The sequence below is a fragment of the Delphinapterus leucas genome, chromosome 9 (assembly GCF_059928025.1).
Source record: "Delphinapterus leucas isolate spDelLeu-1000000601 "Yukka" chromosome 9, BTC_Dleu_Yukka2, whole genome shotgun sequence".
In the NCBI taxonomy this organism is placed as follows: Eukaryota; Metazoa; Chordata; class Mammalia; order Artiodactyla; family Monodontidae; genus Delphinapterus; species Delphinapterus leucas.
Window position 1 is genome coordinate 89,690,065 of NC_143137.1, and position 19,642 is coordinate 89,709,706.

At 37.2% G+C, this 19,642-nt stretch overlaps 1 protein-coding gene across 6 annotated transcripts in view; it reads right to left on the reverse strand.

Annotated features, from left to right (window-relative positions):
• The window catches only part of COG5 (component of oligomeric golgi complex 5), a 284,068-nt gene that overhangs the window by 93,136 nt on the left and 171,290 nt on the right, over nt 1-19,642 (reverse strand). For all 6 annotated transcript variants that reach the window (XR_004023181.2, XR_016394383.1, XM_030761468.2 and 3 more), the window contains exon 11: nt 13,947-14,028. Coding sequence is in view for 4 of the 6 variants with exons in the window: in XM_030761468.2 (XP_030617328.1) it covers nt 13,947-14,028 (82 nt within the window). In the remaining 2 variants the exon portion in view is untranslated. The remainder of the gene's footprint in view (nt 1-13,946; nt 14,029-19,642) is intronic.

Here is a 19,642-nt window from a genome sequence, read left to right on the forward strand (position 1 = left end):
TAAAGCTTGTGTGCCTTATTTATTTTCCTTTTGGATGATCTGTCCATTGGTGAAAGTGGGGTGTTAAAGCCCCCTATTATTACTGTGTTACTGTCAATTTCCACTTTTATGGTTGTTAGCATTTGCCTTATGTATTGAGGTGCTATGTTGGGTGCATAAATATTTACAATTGTTATATCTTCTTCTTGGATTGATCCCTTGATCATTATGTAGTGTCCTTCTTTATCTCTTGTAATAGTCTTTATTTTTTTTTATTTTTATTTTTTTTGTGGTACGCGGGCCTCTCACCGCTGTGGCCTCTCCCATTGCGGAGCACAGGCTCCGGACGCGCAGGCTCAGCGGCCATGGCTCACGGGCCCAGCCACTCCGCGGCATGTGGGATCTTCCCGGATGGGGCACGAACCCGTGTCCCCTGCATCGGCAGGCAGACTCTCAACCACTGCGCCACCAGGGAAGCCCAATAGTCTTTATTTTAAAGTCTATTTTGTCTGATATGAGAACTGCTACTCCAGCTTTCTTTTTTCATTTGCATGGAGTATCTTGTTCCAACACCTCACTTTCAGTCTGCACATGTCCCTAGGTCTGAAGTGGGTCTCTTGTAGACAGCATATATATGGGTCTTGTTTTGCATCCATTCAGCCAGTCTATGCCTTTTGCTTGGAGCATATTTAATCCATTTACATCTAAGGTAATAATCGTTATGTATGTCCCTATTACCATTTTCTTAATTGTTTTGGGTTTGTTATTGTAGGTCTTTTCCTTGTCTTGTGTTTCCTGTCTAGAGAAGTTCCTTTAGCATTTGTTGTAAAGCTCGTTTGGTGATGCTGAATTCTCTTCATTTTTGCTTGTCTGTAAAGGTTTTAATTTCTCCATCAAATCTGAATGAGATCCTTGCTGGGGAGAGTAATCTTGGTTGTAGGTTTTTCCCTTCATCACTTTAAACATGTCCTGCCACTCCCTTCTGGCTTGCCAAGTTTCTGTTGAAAGATGAGCTGTTAATCTCATGGGGATTCCCTTGTATGTTATTTGTTGCTTTTCCCTTGCTGCTTTTAATATGTTTTCTTTGTATTTAATTTTTGATAGTTTGATTAATATGTGTCTTGGAGTGTTTATCCTTGGATTTAGTCTGTATGGGACTCTCTGTGCTTCCTGGACTTGATTAACTATTTCCTTTCCCATATTAGGGAATTTTTCAAATATAATCTCTTCAAATATTTTCTCAGTCCCTTTCTTTTTCTCTTCTTCTCTGGGACCCCTATAATTCAAATGTTGGTGCGTTTAATGTTGTCCCAGAGGTCTCTGAGACTGTCCTCAATTCTTTTCATTCTTTCTCGTTTACTGCGCTCTGTGGTAGTTACTTCCACTATTTTACCTTCCAGGTCACTTATCTGTTCTTCTGCCTCAGTTATTCTGCTATTAATTCCTTCTTGAGTATTTTTAATTTCATTTACTGTGTTGTTCATCATTGTTTGTTTGCTCTTTAGTTCTTCTAGGTCCTTGTTAAATGTTTCTTGTATTTTCTCCATTCTATTTCCAAGATTTTGGATCATCTTGTCTATCATTAGTCTGAATTCTTTTTCAAGTAGAGTGCCTATTTCCTCTTCATTTGTTTGGTCTGGTGGGTTTTTACTTTGCTCCTTCATCTGCTGTGTATTTCTCTGTCTTCTCATTTTGTTTAACATACTGTGTTTGGGGTCTCCTTTTTGCAGGCTGCAGGTTTATAGGTCCTACTGTATTTGGTGTCTGCCCTCAATGGGTAAGGTTGGTTCAGTGGGTTGTGTAGGTTTCCTGGTAGGGTGGACTGGTGCTTGTGTTCTGGTGGATGAGGCTGGATCTTGTCTTTCTGTAGGCAGGACCACATCTGGTGGTGTGTTTTGGGGTGTCTGTGAACTTAGTATGATTTTAGGCAGCGTCTCGGCTAATGGGTGGGGTTGTGTTCCTGTCTTGCTAGTTGTTTGGCATGGGGTGTCCAGCACTGGAGCCTGCTTGTCGTTGGGTGGAGCTGGGTCTTAGCATTGAGACGAAGATCTCTGGGAGAGCTCTCGCCGATTGATAATACGTGGCGTCCGGAGGTCTCTGGTGGTCCAATGTCCTGAACTTGGCTCTCCCACCTCAGAGGCTCAGGCCTGATACTTGGCCAGAGCACCAAGACCATATCAGCCACACAGCTTACATGTAAGTGGGTTAAATTCTCCAATCCAAAGGCACAGGGTGGCCAGCCTTCTGTGCTCCACTTGGTCTTCCAACCGGGCATTGTCCTCCATGCCTGGTCAATATGGATAGTCTGCTTAGGATCCAGGTCCAGCTGCATTCCCTAGCGTCTAGAAGAAGCAGCTGTCGTCCTCATCCTCTCCTATCCCTGCCGCAACTCATCACCAAATAATATATTTTTAAAGAAAAAATACCTTATCAGTTGATCTCACCCATTTTTATATGTTGTTTCACCTATGCTGAAAATCCAGACTCAGTCTGATACCAACATAATTATTTATTTACACCACACCACACAAACAACTGTCTGAATATAACAATAACAATACTATCGATAACATGGTTATGGAAAAGAGGTAATGTGTTTTGGGGGAAGTTCTTGTTATCCTATAAGTATATCCCAATAGGGCTATAAAAAATCATTACTGTGGGGCTTCCCTGGTGGCGCATTGGTTGAGAGTCTGCCTGCCGATGCGGGGGACACGGGTTCGTGCCCCGGTCCAGGAAGATCTCACATGCTGTGGAGCAGCTGGGCCCGTGAGCTATGGCCGCTGAGCCTGCGCGTCCAGAGTCTGTGCTCCGCAACAGGAGAGGCCACAACAGTGAGAGACCCGCATATCACAAAAAAAATAATAATAATTACTGTGTTTAAAAGTAAAGTAGTCATAAAATAGATAAACAACAAGGACCTACTACTGCTGTATAGCACAGGGAACAATATTCAATACCTTGTAATAACCTATAATGGAAAAGAATCTGAAAAAGAATATATATATTCAGTTATATACATATAACTGAATCACTTTGCTGTAGACCTGAAAGTAACACAACCTTATAATTTAAATATACTTCAATTTAAAAAAGAGGTTTTAAAAAAAAGAAAGTAAAGTAGTCAAATGAGTAAAGTAAAAAGTCAAATGAAAGACTGCCTCTCTGTGTGGTTATGCCACCAACTGGACACATTATTGCATTAATATTTTACTTTTAATTTTTAGTAATTTCTTCTTTCATTTTAATTTTGCTTTATAACTATATAAAATATTTATATAAGTTCAAAACTAAATCTCCACAACAAAGTATACTCATAGAAGTCTAGGTTCCATGCCTGTCCTCTCCTTATGTATTCTTCACACACTCCCTCCCCCAACTACTGGTAACCATTTTGTTCTGGATTTTATGGTTTATCCTTCTATTTCTTAAAAATATGGGCCAAGGGCTTCCCTGGTGGTGCAGTGGCTGGGGTCCGCCTGCCGATGCAGGGGACGTGGGTTCGTGCCCCAGTCCAGGAAGATCCCATGTGCCGCAGAGCGGCTGGGCCCGTGAGCCGTGCCTGCTGAGCCTGCACGTCCAGAGCCTGTGCTCCACAACGGGAGAGGCCACAACAGTGAGAGGCCCACGTGCCGCAAAAAAAAAAAAAAAAATATGGGCCAAAATGTGTATTTACTTATACCACTCCCTTTCTTATATTTCTCTATAACTTGGAGATTGCTCCATAGTAGTATAAAAAGATATTCCTCATTCCTTCTTTTTTCTTTCTCATTCCTTTTTATAGTTGCATGGCATTCCATTCTATGGATGCACCATAGTTTGTTTACCTAATCTCCTAGTGATGAACATTTGGGCTGTTTTTAGTTTTTTTTCCAAATAATGATGCAATGAACAGCCTTGTGAATATATCTCTTCATGCTTTTCCTAGTGCATTTATGGAATAGATCCTTAGAAGTAGAGTTGCCGAGTAAAAAAGCAACTGCTTACATAATTTTGTTAGATACTTATATACTTTGTTAGGTAATTTTGTTAGAAACTCCCCTCTATAAGGTTTGTATGCTAATTAGCATTGCATTAGAGTGACTATTTTCTCATAAGTTTGCCATGTGTTATCAAACTTTTTTTACTTTTTTGCTAGTTTGATAGATGAGAAATGGTGTTTCTGTATACTTTTATTTTGCATCTTTCTATTTATAGGTGACACTGAGCATCTTTTACAAATGCTTAAGAGATAATTACACTTTTTTTGGTAGGGTTGTTGGCCTTTTTCTTCTTATTTTAGAAGCTTTTTATATATTAGTGATACTAACTCCTTTTCTTTGATATAAGTTATAAATATTTTTCTAGTTTGTCATTGTTATTTTATTTTGCTTAAGGGTTTCTTTGCCATGTAAATTTTTTAACATAATCAAATTATCAATCTTTTCATCACTGCTTCTGGACATTAAATCAGAGAAGCTGCTTGTTCACTTGTGTTTCTTCTGGCACTTGAATGGTTCCATATTTCACATTTAATTCTTTGATCCACTTGGAATTTACCCTGCTATGTGAGTAAAGTGGGGATTTTTTTTCTCTTAGCTCTTTTTATCTCAATCTCCTCTTCAACTCTAAGCACTTTATTCATTTCCATAACTACTGGATCACTTTTATCCATTCAACAAATCTCCATGGAAGATTTAATTAAATATCTTAGTCTCATATTTGCTTTCTTCTTTTACCTCAGTGAAAACTGCTTCATAGTTTATAACTAATGATATAAAATGCTCACTGTAAAAAATCAAATAAAGGCATAAGGAAAAAAGTAAACGTTACCTGGTATCCTATTATCCTACAATAATCATGCTAACATTTTTTCACCACGCTTCTGAGTCCCTGTTTATCACATATATATACTGTTGTTTGTGTTCTAAAAGTACTTCATATTTTAGGGTCTCATTTACCTTATAAGTGCTTACTATTTTTTTAATGAGAAGTATTTTTATTTGACAGTTTGGTTTTCTCCTCAGATTTTCTAATACTTAAAGCCTTTAATATTAACACTTTAGGGATCCATTTCAACAGGATGTTTATTTTGTATTAAGCACTGCGCTATGTGATAGGAATGTAATATGGAATATAAGTACACAGAAACGCTTTCTCTAGAGCCTAATGGGAGATACAGCGAGGCAGGGAGGTGAGCCAGTACAATGCAGTGGGGTAAGGACTGAAACTGGGAACATGTCAGAGTTTTGTGGGAGCAGATAGAGGATATCATACCCATATTTGAGTGTGTGTATGGGGAAGGAGGCGTCAAGGAACACTTTATTTCTAAAGTGAGAATGGAAAGATGAGTGTGACTTTTCCAGATGAACAGGGGATATAGACATGTGTTTCAGGTATTTGTAAATACTGAGAAGAAGGAGGATGATTCATTCAGGAACAAAAGCTCAAGGACAGAAATTTAAAAAATTAAAAAGGAAAGAAATGATTGCTAAAGAGAGGAAGGGACCAGAGAAGTCAGGTTGGGACTGTATCCTGAGAGTAACAGGGGTAAGAAGAGTGGAAGAATTGTTAAGACCACTGCTCCCATCTTAACAACTAAAGAAGCCAGAGGTATTGTTTAAAATTCAAGCTTGCCCCATACAGAGAACCTCTGCTGGACAAGAGGGAAACTGGAAAAGCTTTCAGTGGTTCATGGAACTGGAGTGACAATTTTTAAACTTAAAGATTCTCAACCCAAGCATCCTATGGAAGATTTACTTAGTTATGCAGTTGCAGGGAAGCTGGGGAACTAGGTCTAAGCTTCAAAAGGCACAGGTCAAAATATCCTTCATATTTCTGGAAACATATCTTAGGAAACAAAGACCACCTGGGGGGAGAGAACATGCTACCAACAGAGGCAGGTCTTCCTTCCCATGAAGACATTCACCAGATTGTGCAGTTTCATGTGGCGGGAGGCTAAAGAGCTTGTCTGAAAGCCACTGGAGGACAGAGAAAGATAACCTCAATATTTCAGGGCTAAGGCGACAAAGACCCTCCAACTTCTCAATTAAAGGCCTGGGAGAAGCATGCCTTAAAAAGGGGGAGGGGCTTCCCTGGTGGCGCAGTGGTTGAGGGTCCGCCTGCCGATGCGGGGGACGCGGGTTCATGCCCCGGTCCGGGAGGATCCCGCATGCTGCGGAGCGGCTGGGCCCGCGCGTCCGGAGCCTGTGCTCCGCGGCGGGAGAGGCCACAACAGTGAGAGGCCTGCGTACCGCAAAAAACAAAAAAAACAGAAAAAAAAAGGGGGAGAATTAGAGATATACTGAGTCCTATTAAAACTGCAACTACCCCAAACCAACCCAATCCTAGAGTGAACTGAAATGGTCATACAAAGGGAGAGAAAAGAAACCAACAAAATACTTCATAATATGCAAATAAAATCCTATGAATCAGTAAGACATACAATTCTATAGAAAATCAACAGACGTGTAAAAGAGCATATGCCAATGGCCAATATATATATGGAAAAATGAATAATATCATTAATCATAAAGGAAATAAAAATTAAAGCTACAATGTGATTTGACTGAACATCCACCAGAACAGATAGAACAAAAAACAGAAAATAGCAAGTGATGCAAGGCTGTGGACAAACTGGGACTCTCATATACTATCAATGGGAGTTTAAATTGGTACAGTGACACTGGAAAACTTTTTGGCAGTGTCTACTAAAGCTAAACATATGCATACTCTATCACCTACTATATTAATTTCCTATAGCTGCCGTAACAAGTCACCACAAACTTGGTGGCTTAAAACAATATGTGTCTTATCTTGCAGTTCTGGAGGTCAGAAGTACAAATTTGGTCTCACTAAATCAAAATCAAGGTGTCAGCAGAGCTACTTTCCTTCTGGAGGTTCTAAGGGAGTTTCTACTTGACCTTTTCACCTACCTCCATTCCTTGGCTTGTGGTCCCCTTCTAGCAGTTACATCACTCCGATCACTGTTTCCACGATTACATCTCCTCTTCTGACTCTGCTACTGCCCTCTTACCCTTCTAAGGCCCTTGATGACTACACCGGGCCCACTCAGAAGATCCAGGATAATCTCTCCATCTCAAGATCTTTAAATTATATCTGCAAAATCCATTCTGCCATGTAAGGTAACACATGCAAATTTCTGGGAGGGCTATTATTCTGTCTACCACACCTACCTATTTTCCATTCCTGGGTTTATTCCCAATAAAAAAGGACAGAATTGTCACAGGTAGCATTATTTAAAATAGCTCAAAATGGGAAACCACCCAAATACCCATCTATAATATGGTGGATAAAATATAATATGGCATATTGACCGAATGGTTTATTTTACAACATTGGGAATAACCTACAAGGGCATGCAACAACATGGAGAACTCTTAGAAACATGGAGCGAGAGACGTCAGAAAACAAGCACAAGATTAAAACTGGATGATTTTATCTGCATAAAATAGCAATAATTGGGCTTTCCTGGTGGCGCAGTGGTTAAGAATCCACCTGCCAATGCAGGAGACACGGGTTTGAGCCCTGGTACAGGAAGATCCCACATGCTGTGGAGCAACTAAGCCCGTGTGCCACAACTACTGAGCCTGCTCTCTAGAGCCCGTGAGACACAACTACTGTAGCCCACACACCTAGAGCCCGTGCTCCTCAACAAGAGAAGTCACTGCAATAAGAAGCCTGCGCACCACAACGAAAGATTGATTCCTGCTCTCCGCAACTAGAGAAAAGCCCGCATGCAGCAACGAAGACCCACCACAGTCAAAAATAAAATAAATGAATAAAAATAAATAAATGAATTATTGCTCATTTAAATAGCAATAATTAAAGCAAAAAAAAAAAAAAACCCCATCTCTACAATCAGAAATTAGTGGTTACTCTTCTTAGGAGAAGAAGAGGCAGAAACTAGAAGGGGGCATGAGGGGAGCCTCTGGATTCAGGTAATATTCTGTTTCTTGATCTTGATGCTGTTCTTGATCTTGGTAACACAGCTATATTGAGATTTGAAATATTCATTTAGGTATATAAGTATGATACACATACCTTTTCTTTATGAGTACAGTTGGCCCTTGAACAACACGGGTTTGAGCTGTGTGGGTCCACATACATGTGGATTTTTCAATAGTAAATACTACAGTACTACACAATCTGCAGTTGGCTGAATCTGCAGGTGTGGAACCACAGATCTGGAGAGCCAACCATAGTGATACATGGATTTTTGACTGCACAAAACGTCGGTCCTCCTAACCCCCAAACCCGCAAAGGGAGAGGCCACAATAGTGAGAGGCCCATGTACCGCAAAAAAAAATAAAAAAGAATGCTTCAGTTGCAGGGATCAAAGTTCTAAAAGGTACTTAAAATGAGGGTGTGAGATCTATCTCCTAAGTATATATATTTAAGTTGTACATTAACTTTTAGGAAATGCATCACAGGGACTTCCCTGGTGGTGCAGTTTTTAAGAATCTGCCTGCCAACACAGGGGACACAGGTTCAATCCCTGGTCCAGGAAGATCCCACATGCCGCGGAGCAACTAAGCCCTTGTGCCACAACTACTGAGTCTGTGCTCTAGAGCCGGCGAGCCACAACTACTGAGACCACATGCCTCAACTACTGAAGCCCTCACGCCTAGAGCCTGTGCTCTGCAATAAGAGAAGCCACTGCAATGAGGAGCCCATGCACTGCAATGAAGAGTAGTCCCCGCTCACCGCAACTAGAGAAAGCCTGTGCACCACAACGAAGACCCAATGCAGCCAAAAAAAAAAGAAATGCATCACAGTAAAATCTCATTTAACATGGACACCATTCTAACATTTTTTTTAATCTACACTAAAGTATTCATAATTGTATAGCTTGTTTATCTCCCTATTTCAAAGGAAGAGTGGACTCCCAATTTATCACTGTATCTTTCAAAAGGTAAAGATAATGAGTTTTAGCATATATTTTAAGTCTTAAAGCTTTCTATATCTTCTAATGTGCCTATCTCCTAAAGCGTTTCTCTTATTCACACTTGATTTTCTAAAGCACTACAGATACATACCATGTAGCTTTCTTAACTGTATGAATCAACTCCTTGAGTTGCTTAAGAGTTTTGATAGATTAATATTGCACAAAGGGTTTTAAATTTTTAAAACAGATTTACTTGCCAGAACATTTTAAGCATATTTCAAAAAATGTTTTTAAGTGCTTATGCTATTATAAAAGGGCACTGGCATCTTTTCTTCCTTGCTTCCTTCCTCTTTTTCTTTCGTCCTTCCTTTCAGTCAACAAGCATTTATTGAAGCCTTACTGTGTGCTAGGTACACTTTTAGCCATTGAAGATACTACTACCATGACCAATGTCTTATGGGGAATTAAATTCTAGTGGGAGGAGGGAAGAGTTCAGACTAAATAAATAAATAGTGTATTAGTAAGTGATGAGAGCTATGGAGAAAACTAAGGGGGATAAGACATTCTGGGAAAATCACATTATAAAGAAGAATTATGAAGTCATTTCCAAGAGTTCAAAATGGTAATGTTTATTTTGCTTGTTTCTATTGAGACTTGAAAAATATATGTATCATAAGCCAACAGGTTGGTGAACAAACATTATTATCTGGAAACTACGATGAGAAATAACAGACATAAAGCTTAGAAATCACCTTGGAAATAACTATCAGCCACAGATAATTAAAGCAGCACATTTCCTATAGAAGCTATTCTGAATATTCACAGTGACAAGTTCAGGCCCCTTTCCTTTTAAATAAAGTAAATTCACTGTCAAACCCCTAGATTATATTTTATTATATCTAATAGAACTTATTTTTATTAAGCATGAACATTTAAAATCAGAAGGAACATGTTTCTAACTAGGAAATTTTTCCTTTAGATATTTTCTGCCTAATATTACTTACTTAACACAACCTGTTACACTGTATATAATCTTCAACTCTGCAGATGATTGCATCTCCTTTATACTGCCTGTCTATAATTTTAAACAATTACTACAGTACACTCCAGGGACTATATGTGCTATATAAATGGATTCTGTCTCTTTCTCCAGCCTTGAAGCTGGGCAAATGCAGACCTTGTAGGCCTGCAGGGTGCAGCCCAACAGGTTCTCAGGTGTTTATCACTTTATTTTAATTTTGTAGTATTTTTCCTCAAGGAAAAGGATTAGAGAGAATATACCTGTTCCTTACACAAGACTGGGAGGAGTGCCTGTTCCTGAAAGCCAAACTAAAAAACCTCACAATTCACAGAGTATCTGGTAGAGTCTAGCCTCCGTAGTGGGAAATAATTAGCTCTAGACTAAACACTGCTCAGGTTTTGCCAATAAATCTAAAAAGCAAGACTCAAAGGAACCAAATTATTTTTTAGTAACTTGACAGTACCCTAGAGTAAGAATACTTAACAGGAAGACAAAAGTATCTAGTACTAAACAAGGTAAAATTCATGTGTGATACTGAATCACAAATTATTAGACATGCAAAAAAGTAGGAAAAAATATAAATGAGGAAGAAGAAGAAAATTCAATCAACCAGACCCAGAACTGACAGAGAGGACTGAATTAGAGACAAGGGCATTTCCATTCCAGTCGCACTCCCTAGAGTTATACTCTCTTAATATCTGTGTGATTTGCTGGGATGAAGTTTACCTTATACAATTTCTACTAAAAATGTGCTAAATCAACCAATAGTAAACAATATTGGGAGATGTAATGGTTAAAGGTTTGAAATATTTCAAGTATCCTAAGGTTATTTCTTTGGTATGTTCCTACCACATTGAGAGAAAAAAATATTCAAAATGCCAATTAAGTTTACTCATTAAAGAAAGAAAATAAAATACTGTCTACGGGGCTTCCCTGGTGGCGCAGTGGTTAAGAATCCGCCTGCCAACGCAGGGGACATGGGTTCAAGCCCTGGTCCTGGAAGATCCCACATGCCGTGGAGCAACTAAGCCAGTGCGCCACAACTACTGAGCCTGTGCTCTAGAGCTCAGGAGCCACAACTACTGAGCCTGTGTGCCACAACTACTGAAGCCCGTGCACCTCGAGTCCGTGCTCTGCAACAAGAGAAGCCACCGCAATGAGAAGCCCCCGCAATGAGAAGCCCGCACACCGCAACAAAGAGTAGCCCCTGCTCGCTGCAACTAGAGAAAGCACACATGCAGCAACCAAGACCCAACGCAGCCAAAAATAAATTAATTAAATAAAATTTTTTTAAAAAGAGAGTAGGAATATACCAATCTAAAAAAAAAAAATACTGTCTACAACAACTCCAAGGTTTTGTAAAGGCTTTGAAGTGATAAAGTAAAATTTTAATGAATGCTTGAAAACAGCAACAATGAGCTTTTACATTGCTTTCTTTTATTCTAAAAACTGAGGTTTTAATGAATTTTGTAATTATGCTTATATATTTCGTAGGTCAGTTTACATCTTTGTGTTTTCCTACTGGTATGTGAGTAAATGTATTCCACAACTGGCTTATAGTGTGAAAGTTAAATATTAAAGAAAACTTCATCATAACTGGTTTCATGAAAAACCATTACTTTCATACATGGAGTAAGAAACTATTGAAAGGCTGTATTTATATAATACTATATTTGAATATTTGAAAAACTACCTCCTAAAACTGATAAATCAGACATTTTTCAAAACTAAAAACTTTCGTCATTTGGAAGATACTGTAAGAAAATGTAAAGGCAAACCACAGACAGGGGACTATATTTGTAAAACATACATCTGAGAAAGGACTTGGAATCAGATATATAAGGATATTTTAAGACTCAATAATAAGAGGACAAGCAATAAGCTAAAAAAATTAAATAAAACTAAAAAGTCAGTCACTTTGACGAACACTTAACCAAAGAAGATATACAGATGGGAAATAAACCTATGAAAATCTAGTCATTACTAGTCTTTACACTAGTGAAGTTAAAACCACAATGAAATTTCACTGAACACTCACAAGAATGGCTAAAATTAAAATGACAGGGCTTCCCTGGTGGCACAGTGGTTGGGAGTCCACCTGCCGATGCAGGGAACGCGGGTTCGTGTCCCGGTCTGGGAGGATCCCACATGCCGCGGAGCGGCTGGGCCCATGGGCCATGGCCGCTGGGCCCGCGCGTCCGGAGCCTGTGCTCCGCGGCGGGAGGGGCCGCAGCGGTGAGAGGCCCGCGTACCGCAAAAAAAAAAAAAAAAAAAAAAAAAGACAATATCACGGATTGATGAAAATATAGAAGAATTATCATACATTGTTGATGGGGATGAAAAATGGTACATCTATCTTGGGAAACAGTTCAGCAGTTTTTTAAAGTTAAACATATACTTATCAAATGATCAGGAAATTCCACTCTACGTGTTTACCCAAGAGAATTAAGACATATGTCTACAAAAGACCTGTATGTAAATGACTGTAGTAGCTTTATTCATAATAACCCCAAACTGTAATAAACCAGTTATTCCCCCAACTGGAGAATAGATAAATTGTGTATATCTACACAATGAAATTCTAATCAGCAATAAAAAGAAATGGACTACTGGTACATGCAACAACATGAATAAACCTTAAAACCTTAAAATAACTACGTTGCTATACAAGAACTCATACTGCATGATTCCAGTTTTATGAAAATCTAGGAAAAGCTAACTTATACAGACAGAAAGCTTATCATTAGCTGCCAGAGGTAGGAATAGGAGATTAACTATAAGAGTACACTAGGGACATGGGGGTGGGGTGTTGGTGATAGAAATGTTCTATATCTTTTTTTTTTTTTGCGGTACGCGGGCCCCTCACCGCTGTGGCCTCTCCCGTTGCGGAGCACAGGCTCCGGGCGTGCAGGCTCAGCAGCCATGGCTCACGGGCATGGCTCTCCGCGGCATGTGGGATCCACTCCGACCGGGGCACGAACCCGCGTCCCCTGCATCGGCAGGCGGACTCTCAACCACTGCGCCACCAGGGAAGCCCTGTTCTATATCTTAATTGTGATGGTGGTTATAAGGATGTAAACATCTGTCAAAAATTCATAGAATTTTCTGCTCAAAGTTGGTGAATTTTATATATGTAAATTACATCTCAAAAAAGCTGCCCAAAACAGATACCTAAAGCAGGGAGGAGAAGCACAGTATTCTTTGAGTAGGGTGATTTGTAGAAGTAAATAGAATGAATCAGTCCTAAATAAACCCTCTGCTTAAGTTCTGTCTGGGCACACACGAATGAAGACCTTCTCTGTGGTCACTGCCTTGCTGCACACTCCTTTAGAAGTAGAAGTAGGGAAGCAAGGCAGTGTGGTTAATTCATTCTGGAGTTGTCAGGGACTAAATAATGTTTACATTACTAGGTACTTTCAGTAAATGTGAATAACAACTACATACAAACTCTCAAAACACTTTTAAAAGGCCTAGGTACATTCAATGCTCTTACATTCAGTGATTAGACAAAAACACTTATATGATATTAGCTAGTTTGTATACTTCATTGTTTAGAACTACCCTGTGCCATTATTTCATGACAAAAACAAACTAAGAAAAATTTGTTGGATTATATTTGGTTAAGCAACTTTTAATTCATGATGTGGGTATTTCAGCTGTTCATTCATCAAATCTTCATTTTAACAATAAAGGAAAAGCTATAAGGTCTCTGCCTTTTAATATCTCTTTGTTAGGAATTAAAATACTCTACAAGCTTTAACTAAATTCTTCAACATCAATCACCCTTTACATAGGAAAAATTCAGGTTCCTCTGACTGAATTATGGAGAATTAACTTATTCTTCTGGAGCATTTTATTTCACATCCTAAGTATTTTAAAAGTGTAAAAAAAGAATTTATTGCTTATATAACTGAATATATAGGTAACATAAGAAATGACAATTAGCCAGAAGTTTTTAAAAGATGTTTTATAAACTAATAGAGCAAAACTTCTTGATATTAAATTTTAAAGTAACTGAAAAACTGTGAAATCAACTTGCAAAATAAATACTGTACTTACAGTTTGTTGCTGTCTGAAACTGAGAAGAAAGTGCCTGAGTAACTGAATTCCAAAACGTGTATAAAATTTCAGCATGTCCATCCTATGACCCAAAAAAAGGGGATGTATTATTTTTTTTTAATTACAATGGATAAGACATAGCATCGAAAAAGTATTAAAAATGTATTTAAGTGTATCGAACAATGGAATTATTAAGTAACTAAGTAGAAATATATAGATGAGTCAAATCATGTCTCATGTCATCATCCTTCTCTGCTACATACTAGCTGTGTGAGCTTGGGCAAGTTGCTAAATCATTCTGTGCCTCCCTGCCCTCTGTAAAATGGAGATAACAGTACCCACACTGCAGGATTATTACAAGGATTTTAAAAGTTTATTAAAGTAAACTCTTGGGACAGTTCTTGACATATAATAAATCTTCAGTGAATGTTATTATTATTACAATTATTATCATCATCATTTTATATACAGAAGGCAATTTTTGTTACCATAAGAAAATGAAGAACAAGCATGCTTAGACCAAGAGTGACCACCAAGATACAATTCACCAATTACGAAAGAGAACTGCCTGAAGTATAGACACAATTTTGTTTTTGTTTTTTTAAGTCACAGGAATTCCTATTACTCAGCTTAGCAGCATACTGTCACTCAACTATTAATACATATTTTAGAAAGTAATTACTAAAAGGAAAAGATAAATATTAGTTTAAGTGTCATTTGTTAAAACCGGACAAAGTATTTTAATACTGTTAAAAGAAAATGACACTTACAGAAATTTTACCAAGCTCTTTAAGGTACTTCTACATGTGTGATAATATTATATCAAATTGCCGTTATTCTATTTTTGAAGTACAACAATGCCAATTACACATGGTTCACCCTAGTAACATAAATATGTATAATGTTCAAATATGACTACTGTCATAAAAAAGAATAATTAGGAAATTCATTCATTCTGCTTTAGTTTTGTACTTGCAAAGAATGAAATTCTACTTTTCAAGGTTATAAGAAAGACAATGAGCAATGAAAAATACTGATTTCTCATTTTTATGCCTATGCACATATCTATTTTCCTTGTTATTTGTTTCTTTAATAAGTTTTGTTTTGAATTCAAATGGATATTGTGTATCATAAAAAGGCAAATCAAATAATTGCTAATTTCTTATGCAGTGATCACAAAATAGATTCAGATTACCAAGATTTTATGCAATATGTGTATTGTATATCATACACTTTAAAGTGGATGTTTTTCCAACAAGGACCTACAGCACAGAGAACTATATTCAATATCTTGTAATAACTTGCAATGGGAAAGAATCTAAAAAAGAATATATATACATATATAAATAAATGAGTCACTTTGCTGTACTGAATCTAACACAACATTGTTAATCAATTATACTTTAGTAAAAAAAATAAAGTGAATGTTTTTCATCATATTAAAGAACCATTTTAATACATCACATTAACAAAATGAAGGACAAAACCACGATTATCTCAACTGATGCACAAAAATGCATTTGACAAAATTCAACACACTTTCATGATACAACCACTCAACAAGCTAGGAACAAGCTAGGTAATTACCTCAATACATTAAAGGTCATATATGAAAAGTCTACAGATAACAACATAATGGTAAAAATCTGAAAGATGTCTAAGATGCAGGAAATTTGGTGACTATATATGCTTCTACATACACACACATACATACACTTTAAAAAGTAAACTTGGGTCAATCTTGCTTAAGCATACAAATACAAAATTCTCACATATAATAGCAAATTGATTTCAGTATTTGAATTATCTACCTCAACAAGTAGGATTTATGTCAGCAAGGTACCTATCATTAAATATTAGGAAATATATTAATATAAGAGCCCAATGTCTCCAGAAGGAAATCTACAGGATCATTTAGCTGAGTTAATAAAAGGCAATTAATACCCTTTAATTAACAAAATAATACCCAGTCCTCATATGTTTTAAGTTCATAGAAAACAATGCATGAAACGATTCTTATACTTTTAAAATTATGATAAAAATCACAAAATTTACCATCTTTACTGCTTTTAAGTGTACAGCAGTGTTAACTCTATGTACCTTGATGTGCAAAAGATCTCTGGAACTTTCTCATCTTGTAAAACTGAAACTCTAAACCCATTGAGCAACAACTCCCATTTTCTTTCTCCCCCCAGCCCTTGGAAACTACCTATCTACTTTCTGTTTCTAAGAATGTGACTACTTGAGATACCTCATGTGAGTGGAATTATACAATATTTGTTTTTTTGTGTGACTAGATTATTTCATTTAGCATGATGTCCTTAAGTTTCATCCATCTTTAGCATGTAACAGAATTTCCTTCTTTTTTAAAGACTTAATAATATTCCATTGCATGTATGTATATACGTGTGTGTCTGTGTATCACATTTTCTTTATCCCTTCATCCATCGTCAGACACTTGGATCGCTTCTATCACTTGGCTATTATGAATAATGCTGCAATGAACATGGCTGGGCAAATCTCTCTTCAAGATCCTGTTTTCAATTCTTTTGGATATACTGTGTATCTCCAGAAGTGAGATCGCTGGATCATACATTAATTCTGTTTTTAATTTTTTTGAGGAACCTCCACAGTTTTTCTTAGCAACCGCATGATTTCACATTTCTATTAACAATATACAAGGGTTCCAATTTCTCCACGTCCTCACCAACACCTGTTTTCTGTTTTGGAAATAGTCATCCTAATGAGTACAGGGATATCTCTTTATGATTCTGATTTGTACTTCCTGATGATTAGTGGTATTGATCATCTTTTAATATGCTTGTTGGTCATTTGTATGTCTTCTTCAGACAAATATCTATTCAAGTCCTTCACACATTTTTTTAGTTGAGTTGGGTGGTTTGTTGTTGTTGAGTTGTAGGAGTTCTTTGTATATTATGGACATCAACCCCTTACCAGATATATAGTTTGCAAATATTGTCTCTCATTCTGTAGGTTGCCTTTTCATTCTGTTAATTGTTTCCTTTGTCACACAGAAGTTTTGAAGTTTGGTGTAGTCCCATTTGTCAATTTCACTTTTTGTTGCCTGTGATTTTGTGTCATATCCATGAAATCACTGCCAAGTCCAATGTCATGAAGATTTCCCAATTTTCTACTCTGAATTTTATAATTTTAGGTCTTACATTTAGGGCTTTAATTCATTTTGAATTTTTGAATACGGTTTAAGGTAAGGGTCCAATTTCTTTCGTTCACACATGAATATCCAGTTTTTCCAGCATCATTTGTTGAAGAGACTGGTAATATAAAGTTTGTGTGACCCTTTTTATTCTATATACCATTATTTGTCTTATTTTATCTGAAATTAATACTGTCGCTATTGCTTTCACTTGAGAAATGTTTATCAGTCTATTTATTTTTATTCTTGTCATGTCACTGTTTTTTGACTCTTATAAACAAAGTATTCTATTTTTAAACACTGTTTTACCTTTTAATAAGAAATTATAAACCAAATATGTTTAATTAATAGGTTGTTTCTGCTTTTATCATCTCATTTTATGCTTTCTTTGTGTTTTCTTTGTTCTGTGGATGATTTTTGTTAGCTTTTATCTTCTCTAGAGGCTTTTTCTTTTATTTCTTTTGGATGTGTCATTATCTATTCCTACAACTAACCATAAATTCCTTTGATGCAAATCATCTTTGTAATTCACAGAATTACTGAAACAGATTTCTAGAAATAACAGGAATTCTTCAAGGCTTTTTAGAATTGCCAAAGTAAACAAGAAAATTCTAACTCCTAGACATGACCTTTTGAAAGAAAACATAGGGTCCCAGATAATCTGGCTACTTCTTCCTTTTTAGTGACAAGTCACTCAAAACTTCTAAGCCAAGAAGTATGTACTTTTAACTTAATCAGAGAAGAACTCAGACAAAGTGTCCATGCGTTAGAATGTATGTGAATGTTGGCTAGGAAATTAACACTTTCTGAATGTCCATTATATAACAGGCACCACTGAATGTTATCTCATTTAAACACTACAACAACCACCAGAATGTAAGCTCCGTGACAGCAGAGGTCCCACTTTGTCTTTCTTACCACTCTAATTTCAACATCAAGAATGTGACCAGGACATAATAGGCACACAATAAATATTTACTGAAAAAATGAGTGGAATGATCTTATAAGATGACATTTTTAGTCCCTTTCTAGAGTGAAAACAAAGATCAAAGAGAAAAGGTGACTTGCTTAGAATTATACAGAAAGTAGTACAGTAGTACAGAAAGTAGTAGAGCTGGGATTTGATCTAAGGTTTGTTTGACTGATATATTAAAGTATTAGTCCCCTTTAACTTGACTTACAAAGCCTTATATGACATGATTGTCCCAGCCTACTTCTTCTGTTACATACCACTGAGGTCAAAGATCCAACCAGCACAAATTCCTTCAGGTTGCTGAAGGTTCTTCTGTAGTTCCTCCCAGTTACCAGCTTTTAATCCAGCACCTTCATCAGAGTCAGTTTAGGTGTCTCTTCTCTTTGTTCCCCCAGGTTTGGTGCACTCTGTTATATACATCTATAGCATCCCATGTTCCCCACCATAATTATATTTTCCTATTTAAATATAGGAAAAGAGCGGTGGTTAAGAAGAGGAACTCTGAAAGTAGGATATTAAGGTTCAGATCCAGTCTCTACCACTTCTAGAACCTGTGGGGCATCTGAGAGAAGACGATCTAGGCCACTAAATATGTACAAATCTCTGGCTTAAGAACAAGATCTAAGCTGGAGAAAGAGATTTAGGTGTTATCAGCATTTGGAGGTGGTAGAAACTATTAACATGTGTGAGCTTTTCCATAGATTGCATGTGGCATGAGAGGAAAAGAATGTTGAGGATAGGGCCCAGGGGAAAAACACTTCTTAAAGGTTGGGGAAGAAATAATTTAGAGTGGAGAAAGAGAAGTGGTGGAGTTAGTTATTAAAAAAAAAAAAAAGATTGGTCACAAGTTAGTGATTGCTGAAACTGGACAATGGATACACAGAGAATCACTGTCCTATACTTTAGTTCTGTATGTTGGCTTCTGTTTGAAATTTTATGAATAAAATGTTTTAAAAGGAAGGGTAGGTGGAGAAGGAGTGAAATTTTATGAATAAAACGTTTTAAAAGGAAGGGTAGGTGGAGAAGGAGGAATCAGTGAAGGATTCTGAAGAGATGTAGTATCTGTGAAGGAGGAAACCAGTATTAGAAGTAGTTATTACCTCTAAGGAGTGAAGTAAAAGAATCTTAGAAGTGAGTAGAAGGATTTGGTAGTTGGGTCATTAAAATTCCTTTAGTAACAACTGTTTCAGTGGAGCAGAAGCTTGATTTCAGTGGTTTGGAGCAAAACTGAAACAAGAAAGTAGAGACACAAAGTACCTTATGGAAATCTGGGCATGAAGGGTAGAAATACTTTGAGGGAGATACAGGACCAAGGATTCTGTTCTGGTTTTGATTTTAGATGGTAGATCCTTGGGAGGAAGCAACTGGGAAAGGTTGATATTGGAGAAAGCAGAGAATGTCCTAGACAAGGATAAGATGTAGAATGTGAACAAAAGTAGAGGGGTAAGTCTGAGAAAAGAGAAGATACAATCAACCTCTATCTTTGATACAGAAGGGGAAGGTGAGGATCAGTTCAGGTAAAGATTTTATAAGACAGTGAACTTAATG